Genomic DNA, 22,608 nt, shown 5'->3' on the forward strand with positions numbered 1-22,608 from the left:
CCTCAAGGTGAATTCAGTATCAAAGTAACACACTGGAAAAGGCACATGCAATCCACTTAAAGCCTCTAGAACTTGACTTTGAGGAGAGGCAGGTGAGCCACAGAAAGATAATTAAGTTCTACTAGGAAAGCGTTAATTCTTCTTGTCTCTTGTCCCCCGACCCCCACACCTTTTAGAAATGACAGAAGCATGGAAGCTATTAAAAGAAAAAAAAAAGTAGCATTTAATCAACAAGTCAATAAGAAAAATGAAGTCATTTTCATAAGCATTTGAAACTGGGCTTATGAAAGACAGCAGTTACCACATGTAGACCCCACTTTGCATTTTGCTTCAGTTGTACTGAGAAAGCCCTGATTCACACTAAGGAATAGTAGCACTTCTTTAGTAGCTCACCTTGAAATACCAAGATGCTCTTCAATTTACCAGAGATGGCCTTATTCTGCACCTGCACAAAAAACAGTTAACCTGGTGCTGATGTTTGCTGGATTTCAATGTTTTGAAATGTTATATATGGTGCACTGGAGTTTGCTGGTTTTGATTTTTTAAGTTAATATATATTTTAAAATCAGACTTTAAGGAAGGATCTCAATAGAACACAGTCAAGTATCATTGCCTCAGACATGAGTTTCTTTACAGGTTTTATTATCGTGTGAAATCTGCCAGGTTTTCTGACCCTCCACGCCACGCTTCCACGAGTCCCCCCACTTCGGCTGCTCACTCTTCCCTCTTGGCCGTTCCTTCTGTTTCCTTGACAAGCTCTGGTCCTGCCCTGCACCTGGCCCACAGGGACACGTTCATCGTATTTTCCCCATTTCTTATGCCCTCTATTACCATGAGCTATGCTGACAGCTCCCAGATACCTATCTCCCAATCAGCTAGCTCATATTTCTCTTCTAAGCTCCATTTAGACTTACATCTCACTCAGATGTTCTATAGACCTCTTAAACTCAAAACAGAACTCATCATTCATCTTGCTTTGTCCCTCCTCCTCTCCTGAATTTGCTCTCTCAATAAATGAGATTGTTCATCTGGTTGTCCAACTCAAGAGAGCTAGGAATCATCCCGCATTCTTCTTTTTCCTTGTCACCTACATTAGCCAGTCAGTCCTACTAATTCCACCTTCTAAATACTCTCTGAACATCTTGTCCATTCCCACTGCCACTGCCACGATGGGGGACTTATCGTAACATTCCAGATGTTATTTCTCTCCCTCTGTCACCTGTTTTTGGTAAAAGTGACTTACAATGTTTCCTTTCCATCTAGTGTACAAAGCACTAGGCAGTGAGTGCTGACTGAGTTTTTGAAGGTTTTTTCTAAGATGAAATCATTAGCTATTTTATAAGACAATATATAAACAAAAAAATGAAAAACATTTGCCCTAGCCGATTAGCTCAGAGCATCGGCCTACAGACCAAACAGCCCCTGGTTTGATTCCCAGTCAAGGGCAAACACTTTGGTTGCAGGCTCCCCAGCCTTGGTAGGGGCGAGTGTAGAAGGCAGCCAATCCATGTGTCTCTCATGTCAACATTTCTCTCTCCCTCCTCTTTCCTCCCTTACACTCTCTCTAGAAATCAATGAAAAATATATCCTCTGGTGAGGGTTAAATAAATAAAAACATCATGTCTTTAATTCAATTCACTGTTTTCTATTTGTGTGACATCTACATATCAGATTCCCATAGAGGAAAAAAAAGTCATAAAAATAGTAAGGTCCAATTTAACACAAATATGAGGAATATCTCCACAACTAGAGAAAGGTGAATGATGCAACTATTGCCATTTTAAAAAAATCCATTTCTAATAATTTTCAAAATACTCTTACATGAAAATCATCTTAAAAAAATAACGGTATAAGCCGCTACTTAAGAAATTTTTTAAAATATGTCATTCTCAACTACTACTTATATGGAAGTTTTCTTTTGTAAGTTTTATATAATTTACTTCATGAATGATAAAAAACAATGCTAAATATCCAGGAGACGAAAATTCATTGAAGACCATTTTATAACTTCAAGCACAGAATTTTAGGATGTTAAAGACATTTGATGGCAACTAAACAAAAGAATTTCTTGAAAAACAAACACTCCCACCTAACAAATATCCCCCCTGCCTGCCTCCACTCCAGAACGGACAGAAATCAGGTGCACAGGAGAGCAGGCCAGCTGTGTACTCCAGAGTTAAATGAAAACATGGAAGACTGTAGCACACTTGTTAAAGAATGAATTTAATTTGAACAAGGAATTTAATTCTTTAACAAACCAATGAGTTTAAAAAGTTGGTACTGGTTTAATTTTGAGTGTCCCTTTTTCAAGTTCCACTTGGGGGGGGGGGGAAAGTTTTTTCTCTACTGTAATTGCTTCCCAACAGTTCAATGACAGCAAAACATTAAATCTATGATGGTGCTGGAGCTCTTCTGTAAGGGCAGAGACGCACCTTCATGAACTTTGTAAAATCTGCAGTAAAGGAGAGAAAAAAGAGAGGGGAAGGGAGGAAGGAAGGAATGAAGGAAGGAAGAAGGAGGAGAGGGGAGAGAGAAGAGAGGGGAAGGGAGGGAGAGGGAGAGGGAGAGGGAGAGGGAGAGGGAGAGGGAGAGGAAAAGGGCGAGTGAGAGGGAGAAAGGGAGAGAGAGAGACCAAAACTAATTTTCCAGGCAGGAAAATACTTACAAAACCTTTTATGTCAAAGTTAGGGTTTCACAACAGATCACACTAAATGTAAAATCCAATAGCACCTGTAAGATTTAAGTAAATGCTGCCATCACTTGAATGCTTTTTAAAAAAGTATCTGTAAAAGACTGAGGGGAAAAAAGATAAAGTACATTCTCCAGAGAACAACAAGTGTATTGCAAAATAAAAACTGTATTTTTGTCTTTCTTTTTTTTTTCCAGTTGTTTTTTTGTACAAGAGTTCAGTTTTCATATAATAACTTATACACAACGGGATCACCCTCTGCTCTCCTTCCTGTGTCACTTCGAGTCCACATGTTCAGGCTACAGTCCCCAGCACTGTTTTCTGACAAATATATTACCACAGTTTGATCTAAATATAGATACATTATATAATATTTGCCTCTGGGAAAATCAAATTTTAATATGCAAACTTTTATTTCTATAATACAGAAATGGAGAAAACTACAGTAGGCAAACAACCTAATTATGACTTGAAAATGATGACTCTCCTACCGTAAATCAATGTTTAAAATAGTCTTAAGATTTTATTTATATGTGCCCTTGTGTCCACCTTATCCCATATACTGTACACGTCTAATGACAATCTGGGAATTTAAAGGTGCAGCCCTCAATAAATTGTTAGATCACTTTTTTAAAAAAATTAGGCTCTATTGGACAAGGAAAAAACTCAGAAAATTTCCAATTTTAAATTTCATATAGTAGGAAAATATTAAAAAAAAATTTCTGTATATACATATGAGTATATGTATATATTGAGTTACACACATCTCACATATCAGTACAACTCAAGTGGAGACATTTTGATGAGTTATTTTCCCACTATATAATAACTATGTCAAAATTTAAAAATATCTTATTACATCGTTAAAATAATTCACTTACCATTTCAACAGCTTACATACACTGTTTACTTACTTTTATTAACTCTTCATATCTACATTCCCTGATCCCTAGAGTTAAATTTCCTATTTAAGTCAAAATCTGGTGCTCTTTGTTACTCAGAAACTGATAGATAAAATCACATCTACTTCAAAATTCTATCAATTAAGTAAAGTTTTATTACCTGATTTGTCAGAGACATAGCTCAGCTCTGCCCTTGTGTACCTACATCACCTTCCCTGTGATACACAGGTGAGCTAAATGCCCTAAAATAGATGGCGGTGACTCACATGATGTTATAGCACACATAAGACATGGTGATCAAGTGTCTGATAAAAACTTCTCAGAGACATCTGAAAACTCACTTTAGAAACTAACTTTAGAAACCATTTATTTTTCACTCTAATATAAATTAATATGTATGTATTTCCATACATACACATACATATATAAAACAAAATTGCCTATGCTGAGTAGCTGTTTGTGAGTGAAAAAATGGTTACAAATTGATCAATTAGCTTACTTTTGTTCTTAACAATTCAGTCTTTTGGGGGTACAAACCAAAAGTCAGTGCACTTTGTAGACTCCTCAGAGTCAGATTCCCAAGCATACACTTTAAATAAAGAACCCTCCTCAACACCGCAGGCATTGTACAGCGAGAATACATGGACTCTGATGCAACTCCTACTCCATATGCAGACTAAACAGCACGTGCCTTACTTTTAAAATAGCTTCTTAAAAGAAATATATAAAGAAACGCATCTTTGCTAAAAGTCTTTTAAAATTACATCAAAACAACATTAAAACCTGTTCACTGAGAAGAGCCTATTGAATTGAATTCCTGTGTTGAGATGCCTAGTTAACAGTTCAGAATATTGCCTTGTGAGGTTTGACTAGAGATGTGGTTGGCGTGGAGATCCAGACAGAGTACACGGCTCAATCCCAATAGTCCTCTGATCCGCTGTTGGATGGAAATGGATCCCTTTTAAAATATCTATACACCTGAAAAGGATCTATAATAAACAGTTCCCCAATAACCACAATTATTTGTAAATTGAAATGCGTTGATCATCCAGAAAAGGTTTCTTGCAAAAGATATAAATAAAGGTAACTGCATATTCTGTAAATATACTTAACATTGCTAGACCAGACCGTCAGCGACGGGCTGCTGCATTTCAGTACTGTGTCAAATTTATTAGAAATTTAAAAAGAAAAATTTCTGAGGGACTCAGCTGCCTTCGTTAGTTGGCTTTAAAATGTATAGTAAAATGGGAGACAGTATCTTCTCATAAATACATGGGATCAGTATGGAAAAGTAAACTATACAGGGACAAGGTTAGAGAACACCAGAGTGCAGCAGAGTGGCCACCAGAGTGAAATATCTTCCCACAAAAAAAAGGGAAGGGTTCTACACACCCTGGCACAGCAAGCATGTTTCAATTAAAGATGCAGCGCGCTCTCACTCCTGGCAAGAATTAACTGGTCATGACACTGCTTCCCAACAGTGCAAAAGTATCCTGAGAAATTATTCAGATTATAACAAAAGACAGGGCTTTCGTCACTAAGTTGTTTTTTTGTGGATTTTTTTTTTTTTTTTGCACAAAACACAGCTTTAGATATCATAAATAAATTAAGTTAAAAAGCAGATAGCCTTCACTGTGTTGAACACAAAAAGGGGATGTGACCCAGACATCGTTAATTCTCCCATTGGCTAATATCAGGAAAAAGAAAAAAGAAAAAAAGAAAGAAAAAAAAAAAAGATTGCATTAAGTGTCTACTTGTAATTTCCTAGTTAGCTATGGCCAATAATATACATGGAGGTAATTTGTAGTTCAAGTGTTTCATCTCTTTTTCCCCAACTAGCTACAAGCTGGATTCTAAAATTTACACTGAAATATACAATTCCAATTTTCAAAAAAAATCCTCCTCCGGGAGGAGTGATATTTAGATTTTTTGTGCAATCTTGATGCAGAGCCCAAACAGTCCTATGAAGGGAGACAGTGTATTTTTTCTTCTTCTTTTTTTTTTAATCAATTGGCACTGAAATTTCACTTTCCTTAGCTGCATTCTAGAAGCTTGGCCAAGTTATCTCGTAACTCCGTTAGTTCAAAGATTTTTCCATCGAGAATTTCTAAGAGTGTCTTCAGGTTATTACGAAAAGCTTCTTGTTCATTCTGACTTTTCTCCAGACGTTGCTCTAAGTCAGACAGTTGTCCCTCCAGGTCTTTGTTCCGAATTTCTACTTCCTTTAGAAACAAAAGTGCGATATAGATATATATATAATGTCAGTTAATGATTTAGAAAACGATATAACTTTTGTTATTTCCAATATTGTGGTAGTTACGAATCTCAGGTTAACACAATTTTAGGAGAGATTTTAGTCTTCACCATCCAAGAAATCCATGTGGTTTTACTGTCTGGTTTGTTCAGGAACCTACCTACCCATCTAACAAAAATTTCCTTACTGCGTACTTTGTGCCAGGCAAACCCCTGGGCACTTCAAATACCGAGACAGTACTTAGAGGATTATCCGCATCTCATTTCTATTTCGGCTACCGTGCTGTTCCTAATGCACAACTGTTCGCAATCTCTGGTGAAAGCAGGCAGAGAAAAAGAGGGGAGTTAATGTTTTCTCCTTATTGGCAATTCTGGAGAAATACTGAGAGAAGAAAAATGACTTCCTAAAATGGAGTTTTAGCATCCTCTAAATATGTTAATTATTCTTTGTTTTGCCACAAGAGCGAATGAATGCATGTGATAGAAAACATAGTTCAATTGCTAAAAAACGATAGTGAAGATATATAATAACTATATATAAGAATTGTAAAGATAATAATTCCAACATACTAGAAAACAAGGAAAGAAAAAGAATCACACACAAAAAAAGGAAACTCATGGCAACAAAAACAATTTTTTAACACATTAAATTCTGGCATATGGTATTTAGAAGTTTTTATTGCTCTAAAAATGCTTCTAAATGTCACAAATATGGTAAGCAATTCTATAAAATAAAATAACATAGCATGAGCTTTGATATATTTCAGTAAAAAATAAAATTGAGGGGAAAAAAGCAGAAAACCAACTATTATACTTTAAATAAGCATATGAATTACAGGTAAGCAATGAATTGGCAGTTACAGTAGTCCCCTTATCTGAGAGGGGACTAAGAAGCCCAGTGGATGCCTGAAATTGCAGAGAGTACCAAACCCTATATATATACTGTATTTTTTCCTACACATACATACTTAAGATAACATTGAACTTATACATTAGGTACAGGAAGATATTAACAATAAAATAGAGTATAACAACATACTGTAGTAAAAGTTATGTAATTGTGGTCTCTCTCCCAAAATATCTGGTAACTGAGACAGCAACTAAGTGACCAACAGGTGGGCAGCCTATTCAATGTGAATACGCTGGACAAAGAGATGTTATGTCCTGCGGCGGAACAGAGCAGGACAGCTGAATATTTTATCACGATGCTCAGAATGGCATGCAATTTAAAACTTATAAACCTTATTTCTGGAATCTCCCATTTAATATCTTCAGATTACAGTTGCCTGCAAGTAACTGTTTTCTGTGCAATCTTAATAAAAAACGAAAACCCTACGTAAAGAGGGGGCTACTGTATATATAAGCTTTCTAGAAAGCTCACTTTTACATCTGAGAGACTGAGGTGACTGACACAATTTACATTCACGTATGCAAATTCTATGGAATAATAAAAACATTTTGGAGAAACCAAAATGGCGGTATAGGTAAACACCTGAACTGCTGCCTTGAACAACAATTTTAAAACTACAACTAATGGACAAAACGGACATCATTGAGCACCACAGGAAGGCTGGCTGAGTGGAAATTCTACAAACTGGAGGAAAGAGAAAAGCACACTGAGGCTCACAGAAACTATGGAGGTGCGCACGTTCAGAGAGGGCTGGCAACTGAGTACATGGCTGGCTTTCTCAGTTGGGAGGGAGGCAAAAGATCCCAAATGCTCTGAACTCCAGATCCGGGTGAGACTCATACAGGGAGAAACTGAACTGTCTGGTAGTGGGCAAAACTCGGGAGCGGCTTTCTCTTAGAGATGCTTGCAGTGATTACCTCGGGACACTAAGGCTTCCATCCTGAGATCCCACCCCATTAAGCCATTGCTGTTTGCTATGCCCTGAAACTCCACCCCATCTAAGCTGAGTGAAGAGGCTTTTGCATATGAATGGCCTGGTTCTTTGAATTCTAAACTTACCTAACAAACTGCAGCTGAGTCAGGGAGACCCAGAACATCCAAAAGAAGGCCCAAAGCCCCAAAGCAGCTTTTATTGCTTCACAGCTGAGCCTCATCTGGGCATCTCCAAAACCCCAAACAAAGAAGAGGAATCTGCAGATCTCTCTGTACCTCCTGCTGGGTGGCCTCAGCCAGAGGCTAAATTAGCACCTCCTTGGAGATCCAAGAGCCTGTGTACCCAGGGGTCAGAGTGGAACCACCCAGATTACAACTCCTCTGTTCCATAAGGTACACAACTCAGGGGGCAGACTCAGTGAGCACCAAAGCCCCACTGAAGCGAGTCTTTAACTCGTAAAGGTGTCTCCAGCACAGTTCTCCCATAGTAGACACAGCTGATCCTCACAGCCAATTGGCCAGGAGGTCAATTCCTCCCAGTGATACCAACAACAATCAAGGCTTAACTACAAGACTGTGCACACAGCCCATAAAGGAGTTCACCAAGTGTGTCCAACTAGAGAGGATGAGTCACTGGGCCCAACAGGACAACTAGCACACAAAGCCACTCTATCAACTTAAGGATGCAGCCAAAATGCAGAGACAAAGAAACAGATCACAAAGGAAAGAAATGGAGGAAAGCAAACGATTGGATATAGAGTTCAAAACCACAGTTATAAAGTTTATCAAGAATTTTCTAGAAAAGGCCAATAAATTTAATGAGACCCTCGAGGAGATGAAAAAGGACCAACTAGAAATTAAGCACACACTGACTGAAATAAAAAATAATAATCAGAGATCCAAAAGCAGACTAGAGAATCACAAGAATCAAGGTAAAGATTTGAAATACAAAGAAACAAAAAACACCCAATTGGAAAAGAAAAAAAAATAAAAATTAAAAATAAAAATAAATTTTTTTAAATCCAAAAATATAAAGATAGTGTAAGGAGCCTCTAGGACAACTTCAAGCATACCAATATCCGAATTATTGGGGTGCCAGAAGAAGAGGGAAAGCAAGGTACTGAAAACTTATTTGAAGAAATAAAGACTGCCGAAATCGGTTTGGCTCAGTGGATAGAGCATCGGCCTGCGGACTGAAAGGTCCCGGGTTCGATTCCGGTCAAGGGCATGTACCTTGGTTGCAGGCACATTCCCAGTAGTGGGTGTGCAGGAGGCAATTGATCAATGTTTCTAACTATCCCTCTCTCTTCCTCTCTGTAAAAAATCAATAAAATATATTTTTTAAAAAAGAAAGAAATAATGACCAAAAACTTCCCCACCTGGGGAAAGAATTAGACTTACAAGTCCAGGAAGCGCTGAGAACTCCAAACAAAAGGAATCCAAAGAGGATTGCACCAAGACACATCATAATTAAAATGCCAAGAACAAAAGACAAAGAGAGAATATTAAAAGCAGCAAGAGAAAAACAGTTACCTACAAGGGAGCACCCATATGACTGTAAGCTAATTTCTCAACAGAAACGATGCAGGCCAGAAGGGAGTGGCAAGAAATATTCAAAGTGATGAATAGCAAGAACCTACAACCAAGATTACTCTAGGTAATCATTCAGAATTGAAGGGCAGATAAAGAGCTTCACAGATAAGAAAAAGCTAAAGGAGTTCATCACCGCCAAACCAGTATTATATGAAATGCTAAAAGGTATCTTTAAGAAGAGGAAGAAGAAGAAAAAAGGTAAAGATAAAAATTATGAACAACAAATACATATCTATTAACAAGTGAATCTAAAAATCAAGTGAATAAGAAATCTGATGACCAGAACAAACAGATGAATATAATAGAATCAGGGGCATAGAAAGGAGTGGACAGACAATCCTCAGGGTGAAAGGGGTGTGGGGGGTGCAGGAAGAGACTGGACAAAAATCATACACCTATGGATGAGGACAGTGGGGGTGGGGGTGGGGTGTAAAGGCAGAGTGTGGGGTGGGGACCAGGTGGAAAGGAGCTATGGGGAGGGGGGAGAAAGGAGGATCAATTAATTGTAATAATATGAACAATAAAGATGTATTTTTTTAAAAAGACAAATTAAAAAAATAAAAGCATTTTGGTGTTAGTAACACAATATGAATCAGCCTCAGAAAATATATTTCAAACATGTTAGTATATCATTTAAAAATATATAAACGTCTAAAAAATCCTGTCAAGTCAGGATAGGGGGATATTTTTTTAATTACTGAAAGACAATTTGGTAAATAAAAAGAATAGTATGTGAAGCAGATTTTTATGCTTGAGGACAAATACTGGGAATTAATGTACTAATAAGAAATAGAAATTACTTCAGGGTTTTGGGATCATGGGTACTTTTTTCCCCAAAATTTGTCTTATAATATCTGTTAAACTTTTGAGAAAAATAACTGGGAAATGGCTTGCATACATAAGAGAGTAACAGTTGAATTAGGATTCCGAACATGTAGAAAATTTCATGGGCTTTGACAGAAATAGCTAGGATCAAGGCTTAAGCCAGGATGCCACAGATGCGTTGTAAAAGCCTGGGAAAATATAAAAAGGGAATTATGCAGCTATAATCACTTATAAATGAAGAATTTAAGGAATCCCAACCTAATCTTAAGGTATTTACTGTGAGATGTTTACCAGGTATGTTTCTAATCTTTGAATAATCCATAAGATGAAGATAAGTAATTTGAGTGCAGAATCTGAAATCAATAAAATGCTTATAAATCCAGAAGCCCTGGAGGCTCTCAACTATGAGGGAGAAAATAGTCCCTGGGATCAAACCTAAAAATGCCACTCATGACTGCACAGCGAGCTCTCTCGCCTGCTTAAACAATAAGCTTAAGAGTAGGATGTTTCCAACTATAAAAATAGACGGAATGTCATTCACTAGAAAACACCCTGTTCACCAGGCACCGCCCAGCTTGCTCTCTAGACTAGAGCCTCCCTTTAAAATGAAAGGCTGCCTTGTTCTCTTTGCCAGTCAAGGAAACATCCAAACATTTTCAGTGGAAGCAAGCAAAACACAAAGTTCTCTCAGCTATTAAAGTGGTGTTGTTCTCTCTAAAAGGAGTCTTATACTCTAAGCCATTCTTCTGATTGGAGGAATTTTACCAGGCAGATGACAAAAGGGATCCGATACAATGCTGATGGCGCTGGTCTATTCTGAGGCAGAGAATGTGATCCGAGGGCAAGAATAGACAGCAGGTGCACGGGGCCAACAGGAGGCAGTCGGGGCCCTGGAGGGGGGCACTTCTCATTCTTCTACTTTGGTAATGAATTTTAAAAAATCTTCCTAACTGTGGTTCGCTGCCACTGACACCTATTATGCGTATATAAATTGGAAGCACATATTCGTGCAGAAAAAAAGTGAGTAAAGTTAATTAGACTGAAAAAATAAGAAGAGCACTGACTTCATTTCCATTAGGGCTCAACTACTGCTTTAATTCGTATTTTAATTCATTGTAAAAAAATGAGCAGAATTTCTAAACTGAATGAAAACCATTTGAGAAGTTTTCTTTAAATTCAGAGTATTTTTAGGTTAAAAGTAGAAATTTCTAAAATAATTCTGAAGATCTACACTAATAAAAGAGAAAGATGCAAATTGGCTGTACCTTTGTGATGCCCACCAGCCAATCAGGAGTGAGTATGCAAATTAACCCAAGACAGACTGTATGTTAATTTGCATACGCAGGTGCCCAAGCAGCTGGGGGCTGGACGCTTGCATCATTGCCATGGCGATGAAGCAGGCATTCTGCACTGCCCGGGCTCCGGGCCTCTGGGCAGCATGGGAAGGCAGAAAGAAGGTTTGGGGTCAGAACGCAGGCAGAAAGGCGGCTCCGGGCCAGAGCAAAGGCAGTGCTGGCAGGCAGGGGAAGGAAGGCCCTTTCTTGCATGAATCTTCATGCCTTGGGCCTCTAGTAATTTATAAATGACTACCTATGATGACTATAAGTTATCTAAATGAAATTATCAACAACTTTTAGAAAAATCTAAGCTTAGGCATGAATCAGAAGTCCTAGAAAAGAAAAATGACCAAGAATCTACAAAATGAAGTTTCAGGAAAAAGTCATAACTACAGTGATAGAATGATTGATGCCTCCCCATGCAAAAATGAATAAACATTTTATTAGAGCTTACCTGCAGTTTCTGAGTCAGAGAGTCCCTCTGTTCTTGGAGTTCTCTGGCATTATCAATTTCTTGTTTTAATCTTTCTATTTCCTAGAAAAAATAGAGCAATGTCTTTAACAATAACATTTAAGTGCTATCAAGGAAAGAGAGGCACCGTTTTTCCTGAAATTACTGTCCTAGTTCTTTAAGACTGATTTAAAGAACATTTACTTTAAATTCCTTTAAAAAGATGAAAGGATTAAAAACAAATAAAGAAATTAACTCATAGACAGACAACAGTATGATGATTACCAGAGGGAAACAGAGATGGGGGAAGTAGGAGAGAGTAAAGGAGGGACAAATGTATGGAAAGAGACTTGACTTGAGATGATGAGCCATATACAGATGATATATTATAGAATTGTGCCCCTGAAACCTATATTATTGTATTAACCAATTTCACCCAGTAAATTCAATAAAAAAAATAAAGAGCATTCCTTTATACTGACTTTTAGAGAGGTGAATTCATCTTTAAATATATATTTTTATGATTTCAGAGAGGAAGGGAAAGGGACAGAGAGATAGAAACATCAATGATGAGAGAGAATCTTTGATTGGCTGCCTCCTGCAAGCCTTACAATGGGGATTGAACCTGCAACCTAGGCACATGCCCCACCTAGGAATCACACTGTGACCTCCCAATTCATAGGTCAATGCTAAATCACTGAGACATGTTGGCCAGGCTGAATTCATCTTTATAGGCATGTTGTCTTGTGCAGAATAAGCTTAAGAAACAAGCAACAAGACTAACTTGATGGCTTTGGTATAGCACTGCTCAGAATCAGTCTGAACATTTTAAGGTTGTTTCAAGTTTTGAATTCTTCCCTGGGATATTAAATCTGACTGAAAACCATAGAAAGCAACAGCTTGTAAAATTCATATAACTTACAATAGTTTCCTGTTGGTCATAAGGATACAACTCTCAGACAGAGAGTTGCATAACTGGTATGCAACAAGCAGTATCTCAGTCTGATTGCCTCACCATAGTTCATAACAATAGAAACAAGGATGGAGAAAATATGAACAAGGTTAATATCACTCAAGAAAAATTTCATGCTAAAAAACCCACACAGCCTTACCTTATTCCATAAAGTACATAGACTCTAATATTTTAGCTAGATTATAGCTGAGCAAAAAGTAGAAAGTACCTCTTCCTTTTCTTTCAGTGTTTCTTCCAGTTCTTGTATTGTCTGATTTAATTCTGTCTTATGGGTATGCACTGCATTTGCTTGACTACTAACACATTCAAGCTCAGTCACCTAAAATTAAATGAGAACTCAGGTTAAATTATATGAAAACTTCAAAGAATTTATTACTAAAGAGATAACAGGCCCTTGGTAGGCAAGTAATAAATTTTGAATCAATATATGAAAATTAATTTTGAGAAATATTAATATAAAAGAATAAATAGAAAAATTTCTTTAGAGATGTGGATTTAGGACAAAAAAGAGCAAAGGAAATAACTATTTACATGGGCTGGTCATGAAAAGGATAGGAAAACTTAAATGATTAATGGTAGTAGAAAATTCCTTTAAAAGCTACTCATAACATTTAAAATCAGATATAGTCATCTGCCCTCCATCTGTAGCTTTCAAATTTAATTGAAAACTGGCCTTGCAGAGATGAGAAATTTTTCTAATACATTTCCAAAATGTAAGAGAATCTGGAAGAAAAAAAACATGCTTAAAATGCAACTTAAATATTTGATACAAGAATGTCTACATGTTAATAGTTTCTCTTATGACAAAAGATAGTTCTTCAGTCAATAGATGGACTGAGAGCCCAAACACAACATAACTTTTAGTGAACACTTGCTATTTTTTGAGAGAACAGATATAATACAACCCATATATGCTCTTAGAACCAATGAAAATCTCCAAACGATGTCCCTGTGCTGAATCTACATGTAAATTTCCTCTAATCAAGGAAATCTGCTAGCCATAAATTCCATGGACAGCAGCCCTGTACTTGCCCGCTTGTGCAGACGTTCTGCTTCCTCTTGATATGCAGCAAGTTGCTGTTTCCATTGTTTCACATTGGCAGTAGACTCCAACAGGGCTGCAGTGAGTTTGGCATTATTTCCTTTGAGGGTAGCCAGTTCAGCCTCCCAATGTTTGCTGATTGCTGAACTGAAATTCAAAAAAACAAAACAAAACTCTATACATTATACTGAATATTATTACATTGAAAGGACAGCAGTACTCAGGTCTTTCATTTGGTTCATAGTTCATGAATGTTTCAAAGACAATCCAAGAAGAATAAAAACAAAAGTATTTCATTGAAATGCTCTTAATTAATTAATTAAATAAATAAATAAATAAATAAATAAAATCTTAGCAAATGAGGAAATATAAAAAGTACCAAAGTAGTAGGCTTAATGTGGAAAAGTTCAGGTATCTTACAGGAGAGTCTCCACCTATTCTTTCTTTTTTAAAATTTATTTTTATTGATTTCAGAGAGGAAAGGAGAGAGAGAGAGAAAGAGAAATATCAATGATGAGAGAGAATAATTGATTGGCTGCCTCCTGCATGCCCCTTATTTGGGACCAGCCTAAAATCTGGGCATTTGCCGTGACTACTGAGCACACCAGCAGGTCTCTATCCATTCTCTTTTGAAGAATAAACACTATATCCTGAAAAATATCTATGAAGAAAACATAAGAATGTACTATATTTTTAAGATCATCATAGCCTGAAGTACAATTTTATTCCTTCATATAAAACATATGAGGATGTCCTAGCCCAGTGGTCGGCAAACTCATTAGTCAACAGAGCCAAACATCAACAATACAATGATTGAAATTTCTTTTGAGAGCCAAATTTTTTAAACTTAAACTTCTTCTAACGCCACTTCTTCAAAATAGACTCGCCCAGGCCGTGGTATTTTGTGTAAGAGCCACACTCAAGGGGCCAAAGAGCCACATGTGACTCGAGAGCTGCAGTTTGCCGACCACAGCCATAGCCAATTTGGCTCAGTGGATAGAGCATCGGCCTGTGGACTGAAGGGTCCCAGGTTCAACTCTGTCAAGGGCACATGACATGCCCTGGTTGTGGGCTCGATCCCTAGTGGGAGGCATGCAGTAGGCAGCTGATTGAGGATTCTCTCTCATCATTATCTCCCTCTCTCTCCCTACCTCTCTGAAAAAAAAAAAAAAAAAATGTATTTTAAAAACAACAACAATAAAACATATGAGGATGCTTCAATGTTTCAATAAGGTTTAGGACATGTAATAGAGTATTTAATATTACTGGTGATTTATGTCATGTTGCTCAGAATTTTTAAATGGCCTAAATATTTAGAAAATGCTGGAATAGCCCTGACCAGTTTGGCTCAGTGGATAGAGTGTCGGCCTGTGGACTCAAGGGTCCCAGGTTCAATTCTGGTCTAGGGCATGCATGTACCTTGGTTGCGGGCTCATATCCAGTAGGGAGTGTGTAGGAGGCAGCTGATCGATGTTTCTAACTCTCCCTTCCTCTCTGTAAAAAAACACACAATATATATATATATATATCAATAAAATATATTTTTTAAAATGCTGAAATAAATTGATTTCAGATCATATGACAGACTAGACCTAGAAACTAATGATTTAATTTATGACAAAATTCCCCTGTCACTGATAGAACAGAACTTAGAGCAATCACCTTCCCCCCCCCCCCCCATTTAATGTTCTACTTGATAAGTTACCCAAAGTTAAGTATTTCAATCAAGACAATTTTCTACTATAAAGATAATTCTACTAATTAGGAAGGTCCCTATTTTGATAATTCCTTTCGTCAGCTTTATAATGAAGAATTGCCTCCTTTCTCATTATAGAAAAGTTTGTTCCTATTAGTGAAGTTCTACTAACCTCATTCCATTAACTAACTAGTAATGATAATAGCTTTCCTTAATCCACATTTTGATGTTTGATATTATTTGCATCACAAAACAAATGTTTTGATAGACTTATATTTTATAGTAATATTAATATATATTAGATAAAAGAAAGCATAATTTCTATCATCAAGATTCCTAAAGTTCATCACAAATAATAAGACATATCAGCATTATGAGATCATTTCTGTGAAATTCTTGCCAAAAACTCCTCTCATCCTAATTATGAGAAAACATCCTTCCTATAAACCCAAACTGGGAGACATTCTACAAATTAACTGATTGGTGCTCTTCAAAAGTGTCAAGAAGAGATAAGACTGAGAAAAAATGGAGGAGACTAAGAAGAAATAAGTAAATACAATGTGAGATCCTGGTTAGGTCCTAGAACACAAAAAGGGACACTGGTGAAAATTGTTATCTGTAGTTTAGTTAGAAGTATTGTATCAATGTTAATTTCCTGGTTTTGATAATTATGAAAGATGTTAATATTAATGGAATCTAGGTGAGAGGCATACGGGAAATCTATACAGTTTTGCAACTTTTGTATGTTTAAAATTAATTTAAAATAGAAGACTAAAAATGTTTCTAAAGGGTCCTGAAAATTTTTCATCAAAACATGAAAGAACAGAATCAAACAATTAGTTAAGCTATTAATTTAACAACCCTTTTTTCTCCTAAAAAGGAAGTTTCTAATTCTTTTGTGGAAGGATTTTCTGAATTCAGATTTTCTGAGTAAAGTGTGCACTGATTCACCTGCTCTAACTGAATTATAGATTTTTTTTTTAAAAAAAACCACCTACCAATTGTTCCACTACAGAGATGAGTTTTATTTAAATGGGTTTTTCAAAACTCATAAAATTGTACAGAAGAGAGAGTAAATTTTACTATATAAAATTATGCTTCAATTAAAACATTATTATCACACTACCAAAAGAAAAAAATAAAAGCTTTCTAAGCACGCCTAGATATTCTTCCTGTGACTGTAGCATTACAAATAATAAGAGGTGGAAAGTCTTCTTAGATGGTAGAACGGTCTCTAAGCTGCTCCATTCATGTCTGTATTTATGGCATGGGAAGAGACTGAATGGGCAGGAAACAGAACAGCTGTGATATAATGAGAGTCCAAAATAAAAAGGAAGGAGGTGAGGGCATCTGGAGATGTTGATAAAAAGGAGATTGGAGAAGTAGGATTATAGAGGCAGGGATATGCAAGGGAAAGGAACAGGCAGCTGTAATTAAAATTAGTTTGGGGTCTGGCCAGTGTGGCTCAAGGTTTGAGTGTCGACCTATGAACTAGGAGGTCACAATTCCATTCCTGGTCAGGACAATTTCCAACAGGGGGCATGCAGGAGGCAGCCCATCAATGATTCTCTCTCATCATTTATGCTTCTATCTCTCCCTTCCTCTCTCCCTCTCTCTTCTTCTCTGAAATACACACACACACACACACACACACATACTTAAAAATTGGCTTGGATAATGAGAAAACTGAAATGATGCCTCTGGAACAGGATAGAAAAAGATGAACATATAAAGTCTTGATATATCATAATTTGTTTACTTCATATAAATGAACATGTCTTGAGTCTCTAATATATTAAGAAGTGAGATTTGGCCACAGGAAGTTCAATGAATTCCCACTAACTCTTTTCTTCCTTTACTCTGCAGAGCTCCAAAATATTGCTGATTGCACTTAAGAAAATATTGAAGCAAATTATTTTATCAAATACTTGCATGCATATTGCATAAGACTACAATCAGCAATAACAATTTAAGACCTAAGAGTCCTGAAATGAGTTCTATAGGAGACCAGTTCAATGCTAAGTTTGTGTGTTTCTGCATTTTCATATGCTTGGTTCCAACGAAAATAAAGATATGCTCTTAAGGCCATTTTGTAATATCAACCAAAAACTGCTTTTTTTTTTTTTTTTTTTTTTTTTTTGTAAATTTGAATCTTTCAGGACATTCTTGCTTTTTGTACTTTAGGAGTGGCTTCATTAATAATCCATTTTTCTAGAGCACAATGTGAAATACAATTTAGAAAGTAAAATATTTTTTATTTTTGTAATTTGCCCTATTTTCTTCTAGTGTATTAGAATTCCCTATATAATGTCAACTTACAATGAATTCCAAAGAGTCTCCTGTAGGAAGTTCTACATGTGAACTATCTGATATCTCTGGTGTGTCCAGCCCTTATATATAATTTTAAATAGTTGGCACACTTTTGCAATTTGAGAAACAATGTTCCTTTCTTCTATCTACAACTCCTCTCCCTTTAAACTCATATTTAGCAGTACCTAATACCTTGGGATTAATTCTGATACCAAAACTTTAAGTTAGCATCTTACATTTCAGGAATATTGTTTAAAAAAAAAATTGAGGTTCTCTGACTGCTAACTTGGTCTTTTTTTACAGGTACACCTTTGACAGTTTCACACCGAATAAACTGCTCACAAAGAAACACCTAAATTGTGCAGCTGGAGACACCAGTGAGTCAGAAGAGATTTTGAAACACCACTATGACCTCATGTCTGAGTGCTGGAATAAGGACAAAATAATTCTTTATTCCCATGGCTGGTAAAGTTTCCCTTCAAACATGACCAGCTAGTTTCCTGCTGGCACTTCCGATCCAGAAGCCAGGGAAGGAGTTCAGAACATTCCAAAAACATCTTCTGAAAGGTTCCTTAATCTAGAATTTTACAATTTCCCTTTATCTAATGTCAAAGTTCTATAAGAAAGCAGTCAACTTGATTAAATTAGTTCTGCAATATCCAGAAGATCATCTAACAAAGTAATCTATCTCACAAAATAAGAGTCTAGTGCATGAGTAAGGCACTTATTTAACCTGTGGAGTCAACCCTATGTGTCCACGGTCAGTAACAGAATTTAAGAAAACTGCTTCTCCTCTGTGCCTGTAGGGGCCAGGATCCACCATCAGTCTCTAGAATAACAGCGCCTTGCATGTGCTTCTTGAGCCTGTTAATTATGTAGAATTGTGAAAAAAAAAAATCCAGATAATGTCTTAAAAATAGATTGCAACAGGCTTACTTTTCGACATTATTCTCAGTGTGAATGGTGAGGTCACTCCCTACTATGCAAATAAGACTGACTCAAGCACTTCACAATCCTGACTTGTCTCAGGACTGGCCTAGTGGTCTCTCCTCACTGCCTGCCAAACGTGGACATTACCACACTGTGTGCCACTTTCTGGGCCACGTGCTCTCATGTTGGCGTGTTGGCCCCAACCCAGTTCCACTTAGAAACTAATGCTTCCTTCAATAGTGTAGGGTCCAAACTTGTTTCTTAATACTATCTAAGTTATCCTTTTAAATGCAAATGAAGTAATTTTGCCCTGTTTATAATCAGCTTTTTTTTTTCTTTTCTTTTTTCCCCCCTCATCAAAAGAACTTCAGTAAGCTGGGATTTAAGGTCCTGCCATGCAAAGAGCCTTGTGTAAGAAAGGCTTTTTCTACTAGATGTGGCTGAAAGTTTTAATTTGCCTAAATGCTTCACAAGGTGTCTCTCAAAGCTTACTGTAATTTTGGCAACTCCTTTGGTTGCTTCCTTTTCCTTGAGGTCTTGTTATCAGGTCTTCCCAGTGTTTTGTTCCTATCGTCCTGTTGGTACCTGCTTCTTCTGACCCATGTTTTTAAAAATATATATTTTATTGATTTTCCACAAAGAGGAAGGGAGAGGAATAGAGAGCTAGAAAGGTAGATGAGAGAGAAATATCGACCAGCCACCTCCTGCACACCTCCTACTGGGGATGTGCTCACATTCAAGGTACATGCCCTTGACTGGAATCGAACCTGGGATCTTTCAGTCCACAGACTGACACTCTATCCACTGAGCCAAACTGGTTTCGGCCTGATCCATGTTTTAATGTATGCCCACTGCAGCCTCGTGGCCCAAAGTTCTTTTCAAGGTGCATGAATTCGTGCACTGGGCCCCTAGTTTATAATAAGTTTACGCCTTTGGTGTCAGCCTCAGAATACATTTAGCCAGTTAATGGAGTGAGAAAATAAGCCAACAGAAATGATTCTCATTAAGTGGTGAGGTTGATTTCTGATTGTGAGAGAAGAGAAGGGAAGGTGAAATCTGAATCTAAACGACATTACATTTACCACATAAAAACACTCTGCACTTCAGGCAGTTTCCCATTTGGTTTTAGAGGGCACAAAAGTCTAGTTTTACTCCCACTTTTTATTCACTAAAATGGAGAGAACCACAAACCCACTAAAAAGAGGCCCTTGGAAATTCCCCAGCTGCCATCACTGCTCCCAGCAGTAACAGAAGCATGTCTGAGTGCTCGAGTAGCTCTCACGCGCGACAGCTGGGCACTGCAACATCCCCTAACATCCACATACTGCCTGCCGGGCACCGTGCCTTCTGTGGTCTTTGCCACAAGCCTTAAAGTAGCAGTCAGGCTCCAAGGAAAGGTGATAAAAGATGAAGAAACCACAGGAGGACCTGATTTCACTTCACTTCTACTTTTTACTCTCACTGCAGGTCTCCCCTACCCACGATGATCTAAAACGTATAAAGGAATTTCCTTTTAAAATTTAATTTAAGCAGCCCATTTTAGGTAGGAGGTATGGATACCAACGTGTTGCTCAAAACATATTTACTTGTGAAAGGCTCAAACTAATTTACGGGCATTTTAAATATTTAATGTTAACCATACTTTCCCTGCATCAGGGTTGGGTATAGAATCTAAGGGAAGGGAGTAAAAAGCTATTCAGTGCTAGTTCATAAGTGATTAAAAAAAATTATTCAAGGCAATATCGTGTGTTATGCATCTACTACCTTCATACAAGTCGCTATTTGTGTTGTTTTCACTTTTATAAAAAACTAATCAGTAACTAAAAGCTTTCTTTGGCCATGTATTCAGAGCATGATGTTAGATTATCCTATTGGAGAGAAGTCTTCAGGGAATAGCCTACACAAGTAAAGAATTATGTTTCTCTGATCTCTTATAAGTATGCATCTATCCTGTGCAAAGAGTGAGGTCAATTAAGTTTAAGACTGCCCTTTATTTATAGGAAAACAGCATTAAAGCATTATTGTTTATTCAAGACAAATGTATATTTTTATCTATCCATCCATAATTAGATTTAATTTTGGAAGTAAGGTGCCTCTGTTTCCTTGCAAAGTAGGTCACTTAAGGAAAATCCATCCTAAAAATTGATTAGCACAATATTTCGTATTGTTGGGGAAAACATTATAAATAAAATAATGGAACTCATTCTCCATACTGACAGAATATAAAATGCAATCAACAGAGATTTTGATAAAGTTAAAATTGGATGGGAATATATGAATAATTTTACAGTAAAATCTGTTTTCCAATTTCCTGTCATGAAAATTTTTCATTCTTTTAGAAGCCAGTTGTAATCAATAATTTGATTGATCATTGTTTGATATTCAGAATTTTTTTAAATTTCTTTTTAAAGAGAAGGCCAGGGTCAAATGACATACCTTGAAATTATTTAAATGTGTAGCATGAGCAATACTCTACTTACAACAATTATTGCCTGTTAGTTATGGCGATCATCATTACCCACTTTACTTATTTAATGCATCCCTGATCTTCTTAAGTAATATGCAGAAGTAAGGGCCCTGATCACAATGAACTTTAAGGAGGGGGAGATGCTAAGTGAATACAGCTCAGAATTAATAATAGCTTAGTCCACTACTGATGGAAACCAAACTCTGTTACAACTCTGAGGACCAACCTAGGTGATGAAGACTGGCTGTTCTACAACTCCAGGTTAGTTCAGCAAGAGTCACACTTCAGCTACAGAATATGACACAACTGAAATCTACCAGCAGGCTATTCGCTTTGTGTTTTTCTCTAGTAATGCTGGCAGACTTGAGCATGCCCATCCCATAAACTTCCTTTCCCTTGACCTAGCACCCTTTTGTAATCTGTGACTTTGAAAGAGTTTTTCTCTGTGTGAAGCTACCACATATGATATCAAGACCAGTGACGTGGGCTTCATTTATACCAAGCTTAAGCAACTGAATAAACTGATCCAGACTATTAAACCCAAATGCTGCAGTGGAGGGGACTTTCTGTCTTCCACACAATAGCAACACGGCTAGGACTTGAACCGAGACACCTGCCATAAGGTTTTTTCCAACTAAACTATAATGTCTTTTTTCATATGGGCTTGCAATGACTGATGACTTTTCCCCTCACCTTACAAATAGTTAATAATCTCCATGATTAGTACTGATTTACAGAAAACTAATAGATCATGTTCACTGCAGCATTACTCACTATAGCCAATATAAAGAAACATGTGACTGTCAATGGATGAATGGGTAAAGATGGAATATGATTCATACACAATAGAATGAGAAAGCCATGAGAAAGAACATCCTGCCACTGGTGACAACATGGATGGGCACTGAGGGCATTATGCTAAGTGAAATAAGTCAGACAGAGAAAGATAAACATTGTATGCAATCATTTATATGTGGACTCTGAAAAAGCCAAGTGCAGAGAAACAGAGACGACATGGTAGTTACTAGGGGTGAAGGGGTTGGGGAAAAGGAATCGAGATGTTGATCAAAGAGTACACACTCTCAGCTATTAGGTGAGTAAGGTCTGGGGATCTAATGTAGAGCATAGTGACTATAGTTAATAGTACTTGAAAGTTGCTAAGAGTGTAGATCTTAAATGTTCTGACCACACAGAAGAAATTGTAATTTTGTGACCTGACGTAGGTGTTGGTTAAGGCTATGGTGATAATAATTTTATAATATATAAGTGTATCAAATCAACACATTTTATACCTTAA

The 22,608-nt window shown here is 37.0% G+C and overlaps 1 protein-coding gene across 2 annotated transcripts in view; it reads right to left on the reverse strand.

Annotated features, from left to right (window-relative positions):
* Positions 1–2,343: 2,343 nt before the first annotated feature.
* Positions 2,344–22,608, reverse strand: part of HOMER1 (homer scaffold protein 1) — an 86,000-nt gene continuing 65,735 nt past the window's right edge. For both annotated transcript variants that reach the window (XM_036410987.2, XM_045571663.1), the window contains exons 6-9: positions 13,899–14,055; positions 13,075–13,185; positions 11,897–11,977; positions 2,344–5,813 (exon numbers count right to left, since the gene is read on the reverse strand). In XM_036410987.2, coding sequence (XP_036266880.1) covers positions 5,625–5,813; positions 11,897–11,977; positions 13,075–13,185; positions 13,899–14,055 — 538 coding nt within the window. In that variant the 3' untranslated portion in view covers positions 2,344–5,624. The remainder of the gene's footprint in view (positions 5,814–11,896; positions 11,978–13,074; positions 13,186–13,898; positions 14,056–22,608) is intronic.

Source organism: Pipistrellus kuhlii, unplaced genomic scaffold (genome assembly GCF_014108245.1).
Source record: "Pipistrellus kuhlii isolate mPipKuh1 unplaced genomic scaffold, mPipKuh1.p scaffold_m20_p_4, whole genome shotgun sequence".
Lineage (NCBI taxonomy): Eukaryota > Metazoa > Chordata > Mammalia > Chiroptera > Vespertilionidae > Pipistrellus > Pipistrellus kuhlii.